The sequence below is a fragment of the Anomaloglossus baeobatrachus genome, chromosome 4 (assembly GCF_048569485.1).
Source record: "Anomaloglossus baeobatrachus isolate aAnoBae1 chromosome 4, aAnoBae1.hap1, whole genome shotgun sequence".
NCBI lineage: Eukaryota > Metazoa > Chordata > Amphibia > Anura > Aromobatidae > Anomaloglossus > Anomaloglossus baeobatrachus.
Window position 1 is genome coordinate 96,412,367 of NC_134356.1, and position 18,334 is coordinate 96,430,700.

The window sequence follows — 18,334 nt, forward strand, 5'->3', positions numbered from 1 at the left end:
CGCTGCTGTGGAGTTGGGTCATATAGGCTTCTCCGTTCCCTGGTGCCGGTGCCTCCTCTTTCGGCCATCTTCGTCATCCTTCTGAAGCCTGTGTGCATGACTCTTTCCACGTCCTACACACTTGCCGGTCCCTCGCAAGCGCAGTACAATACTTTCTGCTCTAAGATCAAAGTGTGTCTGCGCTGGACCACAATGCCGGCGAGTGTGGATGACGTAGGATGCATCATGCACCCCGACTTCAGAAGAAGGCGGGCAAAGATGGCTGAAAGAGGAGGCGCTGCACCCGGAGAACGGAGGCGCCAGCTCCACCGCAGCGACCGTTTAGGTGAGTATTATAAAGTCATTTTTACGTTCTACACAACGGCCTGGGCTCTTATACACAGCATGTTAGAATGCTGTATGTAAGAACCCACTGGTGGGGCTGCAGCTTATAGGCCCCAAATCTGGTGACAGGTTCCCTTTAACTCCTCCAACAGTCAGTTGGTCAGGGCCCGCATACACATTACTGTCAACCAAACCTGATGGTGCTGGCATGTCTACCATGGCATGAGATATGGCTTAGTCTTGACAGCTGTGTAGCTATAGTACATTTCTGGATGTTTGCCTAGGAGTCATTATGTGCACACAGGCAGTACAGGTTATGCAATCCATTGCTATTTCCAGGTTAGTTGTGCACAGATTTACATAATGTGTATGGTATGTACATTAGAAGGTGGATCCTTTACTTACCGAGATAATGGATCTAGAAATAATAAATGTATATTTTTTTTTTTACAGGTATCAAATTAACACTTTCCACGCTGCTCGATGGCAAGAACATCAATGGCGGAGGTCACAAGATGGGCGTAGGACTAGAATTCGAAGCATAACCGATCTCACTCCACACCAGATTGTTGTCCGATGTTCTGCAGCATAGATATCCTAAGAATCTAGTGTACCTTTGTAATGTCCTGTGTCCTGGATGCAAACAACCTTCTGTGTCAATGACAAGTGTTTCCAAAGGGAAAACGAGAGTCACTCTGCTTTCAAGTGTTATTGCTATGGATTGCCAGACAGAGGAATACACTTTAGGGAGCAGATTTTGCTACTCCCAGGAAAAGTATGAAATACTTCATAGCTGCTCATTTCTACCATGCTTGTTAGACTGGAAGGTGTTGTTTGCCTTTTATACCAGAGTAGTTCTAAAATTATATTGAAAGATAAAAACACTATAATATATTTTAGATTATTCAATTCTGTATCTCAGCGTAGCGTCATCAGGTTCCTACATTGGGAAAAGGGATTTTAAGTTGTGATCAACCATCCAATGTCACAACGAGAAACTTCACAAGTATTTCACGGACTGTTCTAGTCTTATATGGCAGTCGTCTGACGTTACAAATGTTGTCCATAGACCATCTTAAGGTATTTTTGTGTCTTACATTTTTGCACATTGTGTTTCCCTTCCTTGACACTACTACAGGAAAGCTTGAAAGAGCCATATGCAAGGGAAGAGACATTGTTCCTCAAGTTCTCACAGTGATGTCCCAAGTATCCACTGTTCAAAAGACTTTTACTACGTTTATTTCCGGCACCATTTTTTCCATTTTTGCTTTTTTTTAGCAACCGATCCATGTAGTGTCTTCCATTTTGTGAAACTAGACTCCCCCTATATGCTGTATGCAACATCCACTCAAATAAATCCCAAATATGACATTGGTGTGATGAGTGTATTTTTTGCTGTCATGATAACTGCAGTGTACTGTTTTATGTTAACGGCTGAATAAGAAGAGACATTGACCCGAGCTTTGTTGAGTGGGATTACTGAAAATTACAGAAAAATCTCTTAGTAAATTACTTTCAAGATGTCTCTTGAGCAGCTCACAGCGCCGATGTCTCCTTACTTCCTGTTTCTGGCAGGGTGGGCTCTCCTCCTTGAGTGACAGCGCTGGCGAGTAACAGAACTGGAGTATTACAGTAGTAATAATATAATATTTATTCACTTATATAGCTCTATTTATTCCACAGCACTTTACATACATTGGCAACACTGTCCCAATTTGGGCTCACAACATAAATTCCCTATCTGTATGTCTTTGGAGTGTGGGAGGAAACCCACACAAACACGGGGAGAACATACAAACTCCTTGCAGGTGTTGTTCTTGGTGGGATTTGAACCCAGGACCCCAGCACTGCAAGACTACAGTGCTAACCACATAGCCACCGTGCTGCCCTAGCTACAGTAGTAGTACTATATATACTCGTGTATAAGCCAACATTTTCAGCACATTTGTTTATGCTGAAAAAGCTCCCCTTGGCTTCTACTCCGTGTCCTCTTACCTGCTTCTTGCGCACCGCTGACACATAAACCCCTCGATGATCTTGCGCGGTACACTGGGCCGAGGTTTATGTCACTACTATATTTCAGTTAAATAATTTGCGGCGCCGCAAATAATTCAACTGAAGTAAATAAAGCGCTGACAGCAGCCCCCTGCACCTGCCATGATCATCGAGCAGTCTCTGTGCCTACAGTCCGCAGGAAGCAGGTAAGAGGACACCTAGGGAACAGAGGACAGGTGAGAAGAATTATTTGTGTGTGTATGTGAGCAACAGTATAATAGGGGGACAAGAAGGGGACCAGTATGAGGACACTACTAATGGATGGGCACATTACTACAGGGCACAATGATGGGCACATTACTACAGGGCACAAGATTGGTCATATTACTACAGGGCACAAGGTTGGGCACATTACTACAGGGCACAAGGTTGGGCACATTACTACAGGGCACAAGATTAGGCACATTACTACAGGGCACAAGATTGGACACATTACTACAGGGCACAATGATGGGCACATTACTACAGGGCACAAGGATGGGCACATTACTACAGGGCACAAGGATGGGCACATTACTATAGGGGACAAGGTTGAGGCACACTACTACAGGGGACAATGATGGGGCACATTATTACAGGGTACAAGGTTGGGGCACATTACTACAGGGGACAAGGATGGGGCACATTACATTTTATTGGTATCTATTTTTATTTTTTAAATTTCCCAATAGCTGTTGCATTTCCCACCCTAGGCTTATACTCAAGTCTATCAGTTTTCCCAGATTTTTTGTGGTAAAATTAGGTGCCTTGGCTTATTTTCGGGATGGCTTATACTCGAGTATATACGGTATATAGCTTAGCACAAGTGCTGCTATAACACATTCAGCCATAATTGGTAGATTAAACCAATGACCCAAAAAGAATATAAAAAAACAAAAAGGTGAGTTTTTATACCTTGCTTCTGCTCATTTATTACTACAGAGGAATTACAAAATAAAAAATGGCCACTCTAATTTGGATAAATTACAAAGACCTGCTGTATGTATCACAACCCTAAAAAAAAGAAAAAGAAACTGAATAAGTAAAACAATATATTAATAAAAGTAGACTAAGAAACAAAAATGTAAATCCAGCTTATAATGTAATTTTTGTTCCTCTGGTCATCAAGGCCCAGTCATGAAGGGGTTAACCTTGCTGAATCTTTTTGTTCTCAGGGAAGGTAGGTCATCATCTGCAGCTTATTTTCCCCTTCCCATACAGAACACACGCTTGGTCGGATGTGTATTTGTACTGGTAGAAAGAGAGAGCTGTTGGCTGGATGGGCATTTAGCTCACGGGCATCTACTGTGTATGTCCATCCTAGGATACAGGAAATAGTAAACATCAAACTGATCTATTTTCTGTTTTTTTAGGATATTTTTTATGGTAATAGTTGCATAAAAAAAAAAATTGGCACCAAAAAGTTTAAAAAATTTGTTTAGAATGAAATATGCCAATAACCTCTTTAGAGCAGATTGGAACTCCAGTGCCACCTATTGGAAGTATCAAACCTAAAAGTAATTATTGACCCTTTAAAAGGGATCACATTTTTTTTTTTTTTGTAATATTTTTTGATATTATTTTCAATATACCGTATTTTGAGCTTTATAAGACGCACTTTTGTTCCCCCAAATTTTGGGGGAAAGTAGGGGGTGCGTCTTATAAGCCGAATATACGGGGGGAGGGGGGGTATATATATACACACTGCAGGGTCCGGGGGAGGTGGGCAGCAGCTCTGGAAGGCTGCTGGGTGCAGGTGAACGCTGCGGGCGGCAGCGTTAGATCTCCTGCTCCCGCTCATATAATATGCACAGCTGCTGTCCATCACCGTGGTGCTGAAACCGCACCACAGTGACGGGCTGGGGGAGCGATGCATATTATATGAGCTTGCGCCCCCTGTGTTAGATATGGCCCCCATACTGCTGCTCATCCTAAAATAAAAAAGCTTTACTTACCCCCTCCAGCGTTTCTCCCCTGTGTCCCTGCTTCCACTGTGATCAGGCAGGCACGCAGCGATGATCTCACTCTGCTGTGCCGATCACATGACCGGTACCAAGAACCAGGAAGTGGCGGAACAGAAGCACGGAGGGAGACAGGAGGGAGATCAACGCTGCGGGAGGTAAGGAAAGAGTGTTTTATTTTACTATGGGCAGCAGCATGGGGGCGATATCTAACACAGGGGAACGTGTGCAATCCATAGGGGGCCATAGGCAGCACAGGGGAACGTATGCAATCCATAGGGGGCCATAGGCAGCAAAGGGGAATGTGTGCAATCCATAGGGGGGCCATAGGCAGCACAGGGGAACGTGTGAAATCCATAGGGGGGCCATAGGCAGCACAGGGGAACGTGTGCAATCCATAGGGGGCCATAGGCAGCACAGGGGAATGTGTGCAATCCATAGGGGGCCACAGGCAGCACAGAGGGACGTGTGCAATCCATAGGGGGCCATAAGCAGCACAGAGGGACGTGTGCAATCCATAGGGGGCCATAGGCAGCACAGGGAACGTGTGCAATCCATAGGGGGCCATAGCCAGCACAGGGGAACGTGTGCCAGTACAAGGGGGCTATATTCAATATAAGGGGGCCATATCCAGATTAAGGGGGCTAATTTTAGGATGGGGGGGCTATGAGGGACATATACTCTATATGATTTGTTAGACGGACACTGACATTATAAGATGGACCCCATTTAACATTAAAAAAATTCTCTTTTCCTTCACCAAATTTGGGGGTGCGTCTTATAATCAGGTGCGTCTTATAAAGCGAAAAATACGGTAAATGAAATGTAATATTTTAACCTTTTTTTTGCAGTCAATGGGGGCTGCCATTTTTATTTGTTGGTGTCTACGTGTTTGAGCACAACACTTACTGGGAATACAGCAGCCCCAGGCCATTGGAGACTGCAGTCAGTGTTCTGCGGCATTTCCTACACTGTGGCTGCCCAGCTATGAACAGGATACACCATATCACCAGCCACAGCGCTGCTGCGCCGGCTAAACCCAGGACCTTTATCCTCAAGGTATTATTTTCCAACACTTTAATTCACTCAACTTCCATATCCCAGGCACCCATCTTTAAGCAACTCTTGACGAAGACCCAGGTGGGGTCGAAACGTCGAATGACTTCACAGTCGCTTCAATAAATTTGATTTTTTTTGCATTACAATCAATCAGTGCAGTGAAATTATTCTTTTTCTTGAACCAGCTATGAACTGGGCAATCACCCTTAGTTATCCAGTTCACAGCTGAGGGGGAACCAGACGCCATTTTATTGTATAAAGCCAACAGGTCATCCGACCAATAATAGCAAGTCTTGTAAAAACATAAATGTAAAAAGAAATGACTGTTACTTAACTATATTAAAATAGATCTGTATTGCAACAATTTTTTTACATGTGTATTAATAAGATAAAAATATTATGGGAGTGAGCAACAATGCGCATTTCACCAGTTTTACTGGCTTCTTCTAGCTGCCAAATAATTTATAGTGTAAAGCGGGCTTTACACGCTGTGACATCGCTAGCCGATGCTAGCGATAGCGAGCGTGATAGCACCCGCCCCTATCGTTATGCCGATATTTGGTGATCGCTGCCGCAGCGAACATTATCGCTACGGCAGCGTCACACGCACTTACCTGGTTGTCGTCGTCGCTGTGACTGCCGAACAATCCCTCCCTCAAGGGGGAGGTGCGTTCGGCGTCACTAAGCGTCCGGCCAATCAAAGCTGAGGGGCGGAGATGAGCGGGACGAACATCCCGCCCACCTCCTTCCTCATTGCTGGCGTGTGGCAGGTAAGCAGAGGTTCCTCGTTCCTGCGGCGTCACATGTAGTGATGTGTGCTGCCGCAGGGACGAGGATCAACTTCGTCCACGCGACAGCAGCGATATTTGAGAATGGACCCCCATGTCAACGAGGAGCGATTTTGGATGTTTTTGCAATGATCCAAAATCACTCCTAGGAGTCACACACAACGAGATTGCTACAGCGGCTGCATGTGCGTCACAAAATCCGTGACCCCAACGAGATTTCTGTAGCGATCTCGTAGCGTGTAAAGCCCGCTTTAGCTGCCAAATAAGCCTGCTTAAACAGTGAAACGCACGTTGGGGCACAGTCCTGAAGGAAAGAAAGATACCATACCCAGCCATGTGCAGTTAATGCAGTGAAAGAACAGTGTGTACCTAAATATAAGCAGTACTGCCTGATCACTCTTTTTTCCCTACTCTCTTTCCCTGTGGAGCTTTATATTAATTTTAAGGTACGTCTGTTATTGGCCATTCTCTGGTGAAAGATTCTTGTTACACGATTCCGTCCGCGTTTCTGCAACAAAATCTGTAATGGTTTTTGCCCCAACGGATTATTCTCCTGCAGACATATCCTAAATTTCAGGTCAGATATGCTCTCAAATTGGTGTGGATTTTGCAGATGAATGTGATTAGGGTTTGCTAAACTGTACTGCAGTTTATTGCAGATTTTCAGTGCACGGCCTAAATCTGCATTCAGTTTTACATGGGTTCAAATCGACATATGAATATCAAGATTGACCTTCTCTGACCTTCCTTTGCAGAGGAATGTGAAACAAATCACTGCACAGCTAAAAGATTTGTCTGGCCTCCGATTACAAATCTGCAGTCACTTTATATGACTGCAGACTTGTGAATCCTCACATTGTGGGCACAGCAAGCTTCTCTGTGATCTGTATACTTCTGGCCACATTCCAACTAGACTTTATCAGGCCTTGCTCAATACAGTTGCGTTGAGCGAGGCTGCGCCCATCTGGTCGGTACATGACCGCATGTAGGCAAACCACATATTTTTGCTCATATAACCTCCTGAAGAGTCCTCATAGTGCGCAATGAGAGGCTGCAGACTTGTAGCCTTAGCCTAGACATCACCTTTAAGGCCCATTTATGAAGGATGATTATTGGGAACGAGCACTTTCCTGATTATCTGTCTACGTGAACAGCATTTCTCCAATGAATCGTCAAGCACATGTGTTGCCGAAAAACTGATATGCTATCTGGGTTGCCAACCATTCATAAATTTATGGACAGTCCTTAAAACCTCGATGCACTGTCCGTTTTGTTTTGTTTTTTTCAATTTATGTGGTTTGTACTAAAGAGGCCGCCATCTGCAGTACAAGCTGGACCATACCGTAAGCAAAATTATGTTGCCGCAAGGAGAGAGGATCCTCCAATACCACCAAGTGCACCAGGGCTACATTTGAATCTTCTGCCTAGAAGCCTTCAGTGTTGGAGCTGCCTGTGCCTGGTGAGCATAATCTGTGTGTATCTGTCTTCTGGCTCATACACAGCGCCAAACAGTATATGCATGTCTACAATATATCCTGTATTAATGTATGTGTGTGCTTACCATATGTATATAGTGTGGATCTGTATATACTATATGTAGCTTGTATCCTCTCTATTATATAAACAGCCTGTACTCCCTATTTTTTATATACAGCCAGCAGCCTGTATCCTCTATAATATATACACACAGCAGCCCGCTGTATATTCTATTTACACAGCCATAAGCCTGTATCCTCTATATTATACAGTATATACAGCCATCAGCCTGTATCCTATATTTTATATATACGGTACTCATCCAGCAGCCTGTATTCTCTGTATCATATACACAGCCAGTGTCCTCTATATTATGTATATATTATCAGTCAGCAGACTGTATACACAGCCTGTATCCTCTATATTATATGTATGCAGCCAGCAGCCTGTGTCCTCTATATTATACAGTATATACAGCTATCAGCCTGTATCCTATATTTTATATATACTCATCCAGCAGCCTGTATTCTTTGTATCATATACGCAGCCAGCATCCTCTGTATTATATATATAATCAGTCAGCAGACTGTATGCACAGCCTGTATCCTTTATATTATATGTAGGCAGCCAGCAGCCTTTGTCCTCTATACTATATATACATGTAGAGAGAGGGGAGCCAGCACGATCTGAAAATGGCATGCATCATATAAAAAGTGCAAATTCACAGATTTATTCCAACTGTACTGTAATATAAATGAGATTTTTAGCAAATAATTGATCAATTCTTTGAGCCACCCCTGCCAACGTCACGGCAAATCTCAATTGGGGGGTCCTACTCTATATTCTGTATTTCATGTGCCATGCGGCCTCCTAGATAAAGTTAAAAGCAGAACCATAATGGAGCACACATACCTGTAACCTGTATATATAACCGCTTCTATGTTGCAAAAGAGACAATTGTGGATAGAGGCCAGCCCAGGTCCCAGCATGTGGAGCAAGCTCTACACATAACAGGACTATATCAGAACTGACCCTCCCAGTGCCAGACAGCAACCATTGATAAAGGCGGACCAGATCCAAGTATGGTGCTTAATTACCAATGCCTGTGGAAAGGGTGAGGCAACTGAATGTGTACAGCTACCAACAGGAGGAATATATTGCAAACCAAGATCAGGCGTGCATAGCATGGCACTAGCATAGCACTTTATCTAGGGGGCCGCATGGCACATGAAATACAGAATATAGTGTAGGACCCCCCTATTGAGATTTGCCGTGACGTTGGCAGGGGTGGCTCAAAGAATTGATCAATTATTTGCTAAAAATCTCATTTATATTACAGTACAGTTGGAATAATTCTGTGAATTTGCACTTTTTATATGATGCCTGCCATTTTAAGATCGTGCTGGCTCCCCTCTCTCTGCTTGGTTGTAGTTATGCTACAAATTCTGGTGGCCGGTCACCACCATGCTATGTACGCCTGATCTTGGTTTGCAATATATTCCTCCTGTTGGTAGCTGTTCACATTCAGTTGCCTCACCCTTTCCACAGGCATTGCTAATTAAGCACCATACTTGGATCTGGTCCGCCTTTATCAATGGTTGCTGTGTGGCACTGGGAGGGTCAGTTCTGATATAGTCCTGGTATGTGTAGAGCTTGCTCCACATGCTGGGACCTGGGCTGGTCTCTATCCACAATTGCCTTTTTTGCAACATGGAAGCGGCTATATACAGGTTACAGGTATGTGTGCTCCATTATGGTTCTGCTTTTAACTTTATCTAGGAGGCCGCATGGCACATGAAATACAGAATATAGAGTAGGACCCCCCTATTGAGATTTGCCGTGACGTTGGCAGGGGTGGCTCAAAAAATTGATCAATTATTTGCTAAAAATCTCATTTTTTTATTTTTTTATTTTTATTATAGTACAGTTGGAATAAATCTGTGAATTTTCACTTTATATGATGCATGCCAATTTCAGATCGTGCTGGCTCCTTTTTTTCTATATATATACATGTAGCCAGCATCCTGTATCCACTATATGATATGTATGCACTCAGCAGCCTTTATCCTCTATATTATACATACACAGCCATCAGAGTCGGTCTCTTATGTGATACATACAGCCACTAGAGTCTGTCTCCTTTGTGATGTACATGCGGTATAGGCTCAGTTTTTCGTAAATGATGTATACGGCAGGGCCTCGGCACATCCCATGTCCTATATATGCTTTACTATACTTTATAGTGTGAACTTGTGTATATAGTATTATGTTGTATATAGTTATATAGTGTGGACATTGCACTATGCACTTTATTCACAGGCACACCTACTCACTAAACAATCCTCAACATTGAAATTGCAACACTAAGATGGAAAAATTATGAAAATCATAGGATGAAATGACATGTTAATAATATGAAAATAAAAATATGGAAATAAAATTTTGTAAACCTCTCAATTTCTTCAGTCTGGAATCTGCGCCACATGGAGATATCCCAGCACGAACAGCCTCAGCCGCTGTCACTGACGTTATTAATGGTTGTCCGAGGAAGGTTCTGCCACTGAATGCACCTTCGCAAATCATGAAGATCCACTGCTGGCAGCTCCTGTCTTTCCAGATGTCCTTGGTGTGAGACAAGTCCATGGACTGCAGGCCATGGTAGCATGTTAGGCCATTAAATGTATCACATGTTGCATGGGCTACTGTGAGCAGCCATAAAGGGGTTGTCCAGGCTTTGGGTGCAAGTCTGCAGTCACTCTGTGACTGCAGACTTGTGAATCCTTACAGTGTGTGCACTGTCAGGATTTTCCAGTACCAGTGCTGGAAGCAGGCGAGCTTGTGACCACAATGAAGGGATTTGCATTTATGTGGTCACATACCGACTAGACGTGCCCACTCAGTACAAGTGAATTGAGCAAGGCCAGACCCGGCTAGTCGGAATGTGGCCAGAAGTATGCAAATCGCATACTTGTGGTCACATAACCACCCGCTCCCTGCATCGGAGTATGCTGACGGCACATACTGTGTGGATTCACAAAATCTGCAGTCACACACAGTGACTGCAGACTTGCACCTCAAGCCTAGATAACCCTTTTATAGATGCTCACTGTAGTACAAGCAACATGCCGCCTTGCGTTGTCATGTTGAGAAATGGATCCTGGGACACTTTAGTGACGTGGCCGCCCCACTGATGCCACTATTGATTCATTCTGTACTGCAAGTTAAAATGTTTCACACATTAGGCTTGGTATGCAACATCCAGTCTACACACAAATGCATGAAGAGGCCTTCATGAGAAAATGTCACACTAATCCTAGGGTTATGGTCTCGAGTGGCATAATATACAGTAGCCGGACCGCTGTAATCTTCATTCCAGGTGCACTAACAGCTCAGCGTTACCTTTGATATGATTTGTCACACCGGCCCCTCCACCTAAGATTATGGTGTGCGTGGGGGGGGCATATTGTATGGTAGCCGGACCCCTCTAGTCTTCATTTAAGGCTGGGGTCACACTTGTGTATGACTCGTGAGAGTATCGGATCGCACTGACAGGAGCAGGTCAGCATCATAGAAATACATACAACGGAGCCGATCCTGGCAGAAGAGAAGCCAGCCGGTCCGGGCAGTGCGATCCGATATTCGCACGAGTCACACGCAAGTGTGACTCCAACCTAAGGTGTACTACCAGCTGAGCTTTACATTTCATTTGGTGGAAGAATCTGTGTCTTGGCTCTTATCTCCAAAGTGTCCCTTGAGACATTGTTCAACATGAAAACTCCAGGCCACATGTTGCTCGTACTACTGTAAGCAGCCTTTGTGGTCTAAACGTGCTCCCATGGCTGCAGCATAACCGGACGTGTCTCCATCGAGCACATCTAGGAATTCATTGGTCAGTGAATACAAAGGGGCTGCCAGCATAGGTCGTATATGGCTCTTTAACGCAGGCTCAAGCGGCGAGCCCACATTATTCCCCACACATATCTGCAGATCTGACCCAGAAGGTTTCCCTAATTTGGGAAGTTACCACCATAAATAAACGTCTGTGACTGTATTAGTTGTAGCCAAGTAAATGACATACTGGAAATAAAAATGCAACAGAAAGGTGCGTCAGTGATTGCTGGTAATGACCTGGGTGTGGCTCCTCCATGCTTTAACATACCAATGAACAGCTATCTGTACTTTGCATTATTGCTAATTAGCTATGAATACCAGACACAGCCCATTGTCATATATAGATTGATTTCATGCACTTGCGTTTTCGTAGTAAATGCAAATACCTGACACATTTACAGTCAAAAGATATTTGCTTTTAGAATGTATCTAGGTCAGGAATCTGAGCTAATGTAGTTCAGAAGCCAGAACAGCGTAAAAAAAGATTATAGTGATGCTTCCTAAAAACATGTTATTATCAATGGGGGCTGAAAGACCTTCTCCTTGACCTTATTGTGGAAGTATAATCGCACAAGGTTAATTTTCAGTACCCAACCTACCGTATTTTTCGGATTATAAGACGCACTTTTTCTTCTAAAAATGTGGGAGGAAAATGAGGGGTGAGTCTTATAAGGCGAATGTAGCTTACCGGGAGTTGTGGTGAATGGTCAAAGGAGGCAGGGGCAATGCTGTGGGTGCTGTGCTGGTGCTTGCTGCGGGTAGTGAGGTAGGGGCCATCCTGAAAATGTCAGCGGTGCGAGCATCAAATAATGACGCGTGTGTTGATAGAGCTCTTGCCTCAAGATCTATTCTGCGGATGTGCCGTCTCGGCTCATTGATGTGGAAAATAGTTCCCGGAGGTGGCACGTGCGCAGACAAGATCTCAATCTGCGCATGCGCCAACTCCAGGCGCCATTTCTTTTAAGCCCGCACTGCCACAGTTTCTGTATTTCCCTGCCTCACAGCGCCCGCAGCAAGCATTTGGGACACCCGCCCCACCGCATTGGCCTACTCCACCACCGCCCCTGCCTCCTGTGACCCCACTCCACCACCGCTGCTGCCATTCCCCCAGTAAGACACCACTAGATTATAGGATGGACCCCATTTTTTTTTACCTTTTTTTTTCTCTAAATTTGGGGTGTGTCTTATAAAACAAAAATGACAGTAATTTTTTTATTCAGACCGAAAAAAAGCAGCAATATCAGCTACTCTTACCCTCACCCACCAGCGATCTAGGGCCCTTTTCACATCACGTTAGTGATCTGCACTTGGTGTGTAAATCAGAAAAATTCTCATCTTACATAGCAACTGTATCCATGGGCTCCACTCACCCAGATGAGGCCAAATAAGTGTCCTTTTGGCTGCCATGGGGCCAATATACTTTGTTATAGCTTCTTCTACTGTATAGAGTACAAAAACATAGACAACACTGAAGATATGACAGTGATATAGTGTAAAGTAGTCAGTGTAAATTTGGTGTCCTCTAAATAACTCAACACACAGCCATTAATGTCTAAACCGCTGGCAACAAAAGTGAGTACACCCCTAAGTGACAATAGGCAAATTGTTCCCAAAGTGTCAATATTTTGTGAGACAAGCATTATTTTCCAGCACTGCCTTAACACACTTTTTTTGGCACAGCATTCACTAGAGCTTCATCACAGAACTGGTGGAAAGAGACCTTGTGCTCCTCCATCTTAAGTTTGAGCATGCTCCACAGAATCTGAAAAGGCATTAGATCTGGAGACATGCGTGGAAAATCTAACACCTTTACACTCAGTTTGTTTAGCCAAGCAGAAGTTGTCTTGGAGGTGTGTTTGGGGTGAATATCATGTTGAAATACGAAGGGAGGGGATAATGCTCTGCTGCAGTATGTCACAGTACATGTTGACATTAATGGTTCCCTCAATGAATTGTAGCTCCCCACAGCCGGCAGCACTCATGCAGCCCCAAACCATGACACTCCCACCACCATGCTTGACTGTAGGCAGGACATACTGTACTTGTAGATCCTAGATACATATTCACAAATATATTACAAATTAAACCCAAAGAAATCTAAGTTACTATCATTCCATCTTGATCACCCAACTACAAATTCTATCAAATCCCACTCCTCCTTTACTTGGGAAGACTCATCCATAGATTATTTAGGAATACAAATAACTAAAAAAAACCCTCAAACTATGGTTAGCACCAACATAAATAGATCATTGGAAAAAAAATAAAAAATGACCAAGCATGCCCAAAAATACGATCTATCTTGGCTGGGGAGATTACTCACATTTAAACTAATTAATAACCCTACCTAAAATCCATTACCTATTCCGATCCATCCCACTACCTATGTCACCCCAAACTATTAACCCCCTACAAAAAATTCTAAATGATTTCATATGGAAAAACAAAAGAGCAAGAATTTCTAAATATATATTACCAAACATAAGAGTGGGGGGGGGGGGGTATAGGAATTTCAGACCTTTATGGGTATTATATCACCAACTTAATTAAACAAAGTCAATATTGGATCAAAGAAGCATATTAATTTCCCTGGATGGATCTGGAACTTTCATTTAATAATTATCGTCCCCTTAAAAATTTTATCTCCCATATATCCAACCCTTCTTTAACTTTCCCTGATCCTCCCACCCTAACAGCAACAATACAAGCCTGGAAATACCTAACACATAAATCACACAAATTAAATAAATACACCCAAATTAAAAAAATTTCCATTAAATTCCTAACTAAATATAAAATTCCCGATACTGATTTTAAAATTGTATTATCTATTAGAGAAGCCCTGCGTAATCTACTTAAAAATAAGAACCCTTTACCTGAACTTATAGACCCCCTATTCTGTAACCCAACCAACAATGCAGTCTGGAGTAGTACTAAGCTATATCATCATATAATAAAAGATGCCAAATTTGAAAAAAACAATTATATTCTTGCTTGGGAGAAGGAACTTAAGCAACAGATCTCAGAAGAAATGTGGTAAAAAAAAGCTTAAAAGCAACACTCTTCTAGTGCCACTCTTCTAGAGACACATACAAAACTACTAATGAGGTGGTACTTTTCGCCATCAAGAATTCACCAATTTAATAAAGATGTCACCCCTGCTTGTGCATTGCAATGGATTATACAAACGATCAGAGTAATAAAAGTTAATGTCCCTGTGATGGGGTTATTCACTCAGCATGCTTGTTTAAGTAGCAGACAGGAGCACTTTCTCTTTAGGGTGCCAGCATGTTTCTTTTTTCCACCTCAACCGGCTCTCCAACAAAATAACATAGGCCCTCTGCATAAATACGGTAAGGCATCTGTTCCTGGTCAGAACAAGCTAATCCCCGTCTCTCAGGGATTACTCCCAAAAGGCATAGCAGCCTCAACATATTGACCATTTCTCAAACAAACAGACACCATTTTGAAAACATGAGACACACTCGTGGGCAGAGGTATGTAGATAGCCAGACCCACCAATCTCTCCAACTATCTGTAAAGCTGGCCCTTTGAATGCCTTAACAAAAATCATTTCAATCAGTTCAATACAGATACCAGCATAGACATTCTAGGTTTACATACCAGAGGAAAACCACCACTGAGATACATACCCTCTTCTATGTCACATACTTCCCCCCTCTGCCCAAAGCCGTGGGTCTTGACACCTTTCGTTACCAAACCAGAGAGACTTCTCTGGTGAATTTGATCTTCCCACTCCTGAGACACATGAGTCAATGTCATTAAACCCTTTTTGTTAAGCAATTCTCTGACTCAGTCATCACACCTTTTGGCTATCTAGATCCTCCACATTCTCTTTTTGCAGACCTACTATGGCCTCTTCTCTCAGAGCATCTTGGCTTTCTCTATGTAGACACATTTTCATATCACCATAACAAACTAGAGACCAGTCACCCAATTTATCCCTTCTTTTGGATTTAGTTTCAGCGAGCTTGAATAGTTCACAGTTCGTACCATAGCCCGATGTGTAATTGGGTCCTCTATGACCTCAGCTCCTTTCACTGTTGACATACGAGGAAATACATTCCTCAGATGCATCACACTTCTCTTTCTCTGGGCCACAGCCCAAAAGCAGTTACCGCCTCATACCAACTTAACAAAGTTGTTCCTCAATCTTCTGTCCTTCCAATTTTACTTGCTTCACCTCTTCTAGGTATGCAATATGATATTCTTTAGGAACCCATACATTTCCAACACTTTTTTTCATTCCCACAATGAAAAACTGATCCATACCAACTTCACAGAGTATCTTGGCTTCAATATACATTGCAATTTTCATTCTCACAACTCCAAATTTATTCATGAACTCCAAGATGATTTTTCCATTCTTTCCAACCACTTTCCCAACAAGATTTCTGGGAACCTGGATAAAATCTTCCACAAGTTCCAATAAATTCCGAGCTCTCTTCACGGCTTCCATAATCTCTCCATAAATTTGAAATGTTTCCTTATCTTCTTCGAATTTGATTGCTGTGATACCCGGGATTCTTCTAGCTTGCTGAACGTTGCTTCTGAGTTTATGTATGGCGTGCCCAATTAACTCTCTTTCATTACCATGACTTCCTGAAATACTGCGGTCAGCTGCTTCGTAATCTTTATGCATCTGGCAGCTTTTTATTCTTTAACATGATCATCCACTTCATAGGAACACATTGTAAGGGTATGTCACTCAGGATAGCCACTTCTGTGGCTTCACTTGCAAAAACTACCAACAATCGATTAACCTTTGCAGCAAAAGATACTTTAAATGCTCCTATGGAGTTTTTCATGCACCGTCTGACTTGCACAGGCTCCTCTCAAGTCTTTGGGCACATCCACCGTGCACTGAAAGACCAGATGATTTCTCTTACTTTCATGGCCACCGGACCATTCTTTGGGTCTTTCACAACCAACTTCCTCTTCTTTTCTTAGCAAATGCTCCACCTCTAGAGCTACACTCTCCTCAGGTTTAGCCGGAGCCTCAGAGCATTTGGGTTTCTCATCACCATTGACCTTGGGTTTCTCATTCTTCTGAGCAGTCAATCTCTATGTCTTCAGTCTTGGCCCTATCAGCAGGTTCAATCGAGCACTCAGCTTCTAATGCGACCTATGGTCCAGAATTCAGTTGCTCAGTGGCACGGAGTCCAGAGTAATTCTGCTGCCTCCTTAGTGAATGGATGCATCAGGGTTTTTAACTGAATCACATATTTCGGAGATGGAAGTGAAACCCCAATGGAAGTGCACAAAATAGAGCACAGGGCAAATGTACACTGATCCAAAATGTTTCATATCCCAACTTGCTACCAATAGCATTCAGCTCAAGCCACAAAAAAATAGGTGATCACTCAGGTCCATTATGTTAATTGACGTTTAGGTGGCTTCCACGTTATTGGTAGCACAAAGGCTCTGAAAAAGAGCTATGGCTCCCCCCAAAAAGAAATCCAACAAACTTTGCGTTCCAAAATCCAAAAAAACCCTCCTCTCTGAGCACCATGATGTGTTAATCACAGTTAATGTCCACATATTTTGCATTCTTGTAGTGAGGAACCCCACTTAATTTATGAGGTATGTGTTTCCAGAAGCACAAGCTGGGCTAAATGTCCAGGGACTAATACGATGTTCTAGGCACTACAAGAACTTATTTGTAATTTTTAATTCTGCAATATTCACTGCATTTGACTTCATGGGTGTTTTGCAGATACAAAATCGGCACTATACCCATAGATGAATTCCCAGATGGGTGTAATCTCCAAAAGTTCCCTGTGGGTTCAAAGTGCTTACCACATATCTAAATAAATACCTTGAGGGGTCTAGTTTCCAAAATGTGGTCCGTTGTGGCAATTTCCACTGTTTAGGCACATCAGGGGCTCTCAAAATACAACATGGCGTCCGTTAGCAATTCTAACCAATTTTGCAATCAAAAAGCCAAATGGCGCTCCTTGCCTTCCGAGCCTTGCCATGTGCTCAAACAGTAGTTTTCCACCACATATGGGGTATTGGCGTACTCACAAGAAACTGCACAACAAATTGTATGGTTACAACTTTTGTTACCATTGTGGAAATAAAATTGCGATTTAGCAATGTCAGGTATATCGGTTGCACAGTACGCAAATCAAAAAGGAGGATAGAACCTCACTAACATCAAAGACAGCAATGGATCATACTCCGGAGCTGTAAAACACTTTTTATCTGTTCACAAAGGCAATATCTCAGACTTCAGATTTTTTGCCTTGGAATAGGTGACATATCCAAAGAGGGGCAGTAAATGAAAAAAAAAACATCCTATTAGTGCAGGAGACCTTTTGGATTTTGAATTTAAATACCAAGTACTTGAATAGTATGAATTTCAGAAATGATCTTTTTTATATCTATTAGTTTATGGGGGTTTTTTGTTTGTTTTTTTCTTCACAACGACTATGTATCTCAAGGACTATGCTAATTGTAGGTGATTACATTACATTTTCACCTGCTGTTATGTATTTCTATTGCTTGAACTTCTAACTGCTGTGATTGGTTGGCTTTCATTTAAATATATTATGTGTCATTTTACTTCATCCTTAATCATAGCATGAAGTTGTTGTGCTCGAAACGTAATAACTTTTTCCATGGATGTGTTTGTCTCCTCATGTTTTTTTAACCCCTTTATGACTTAGGATGTACTGTACCTATACATCCTAGGTCGCTTCCCTCCCTTTAATGTGGGCTCAAAAGGTGAGCCCGCTGTAGCGCTGGCGTCTCTGCACCCCTCACTCTCCTACACAA

The 18,334-nt window shown here is 42.8% G+C and overlaps 1 protein-coding gene and 1 pseudogene across 2 annotated transcripts in view; one reads left to right on the plus strand and one right to left on the minus strand.

Moving 5' to 3' along the window:
• The window catches only part of VDAC1 (voltage dependent anion channel 1), a 66,464-nt gene extending 64,771 nt beyond the window's left edge, over positions 1 to 1,693 (plus strand). For both annotated transcript variants that reach the window (XM_075344485.1, XM_075344486.1), the window contains exon 9: positions 778 to 1,693. In XM_075344485.1, coding sequence (XP_075200600.1) covers positions 778 to 869 — 92 coding nt within the window. In that variant the 3' untranslated portion in view covers positions 870 to 1,693. The remainder of the gene's footprint in view (positions 1 to 777) is intronic.
• A 1,671-nt stretch (positions 1,694 to 3,364) lies between these two features.
• LOC142302320 (RNA-binding protein FXR1-like) lies at positions 3,365 to 16,362 on the minus strand (annotated as a pseudogene).
• Between the last annotated feature and the right edge of the window lie 1,972 nt (positions 16,363 to 18,334).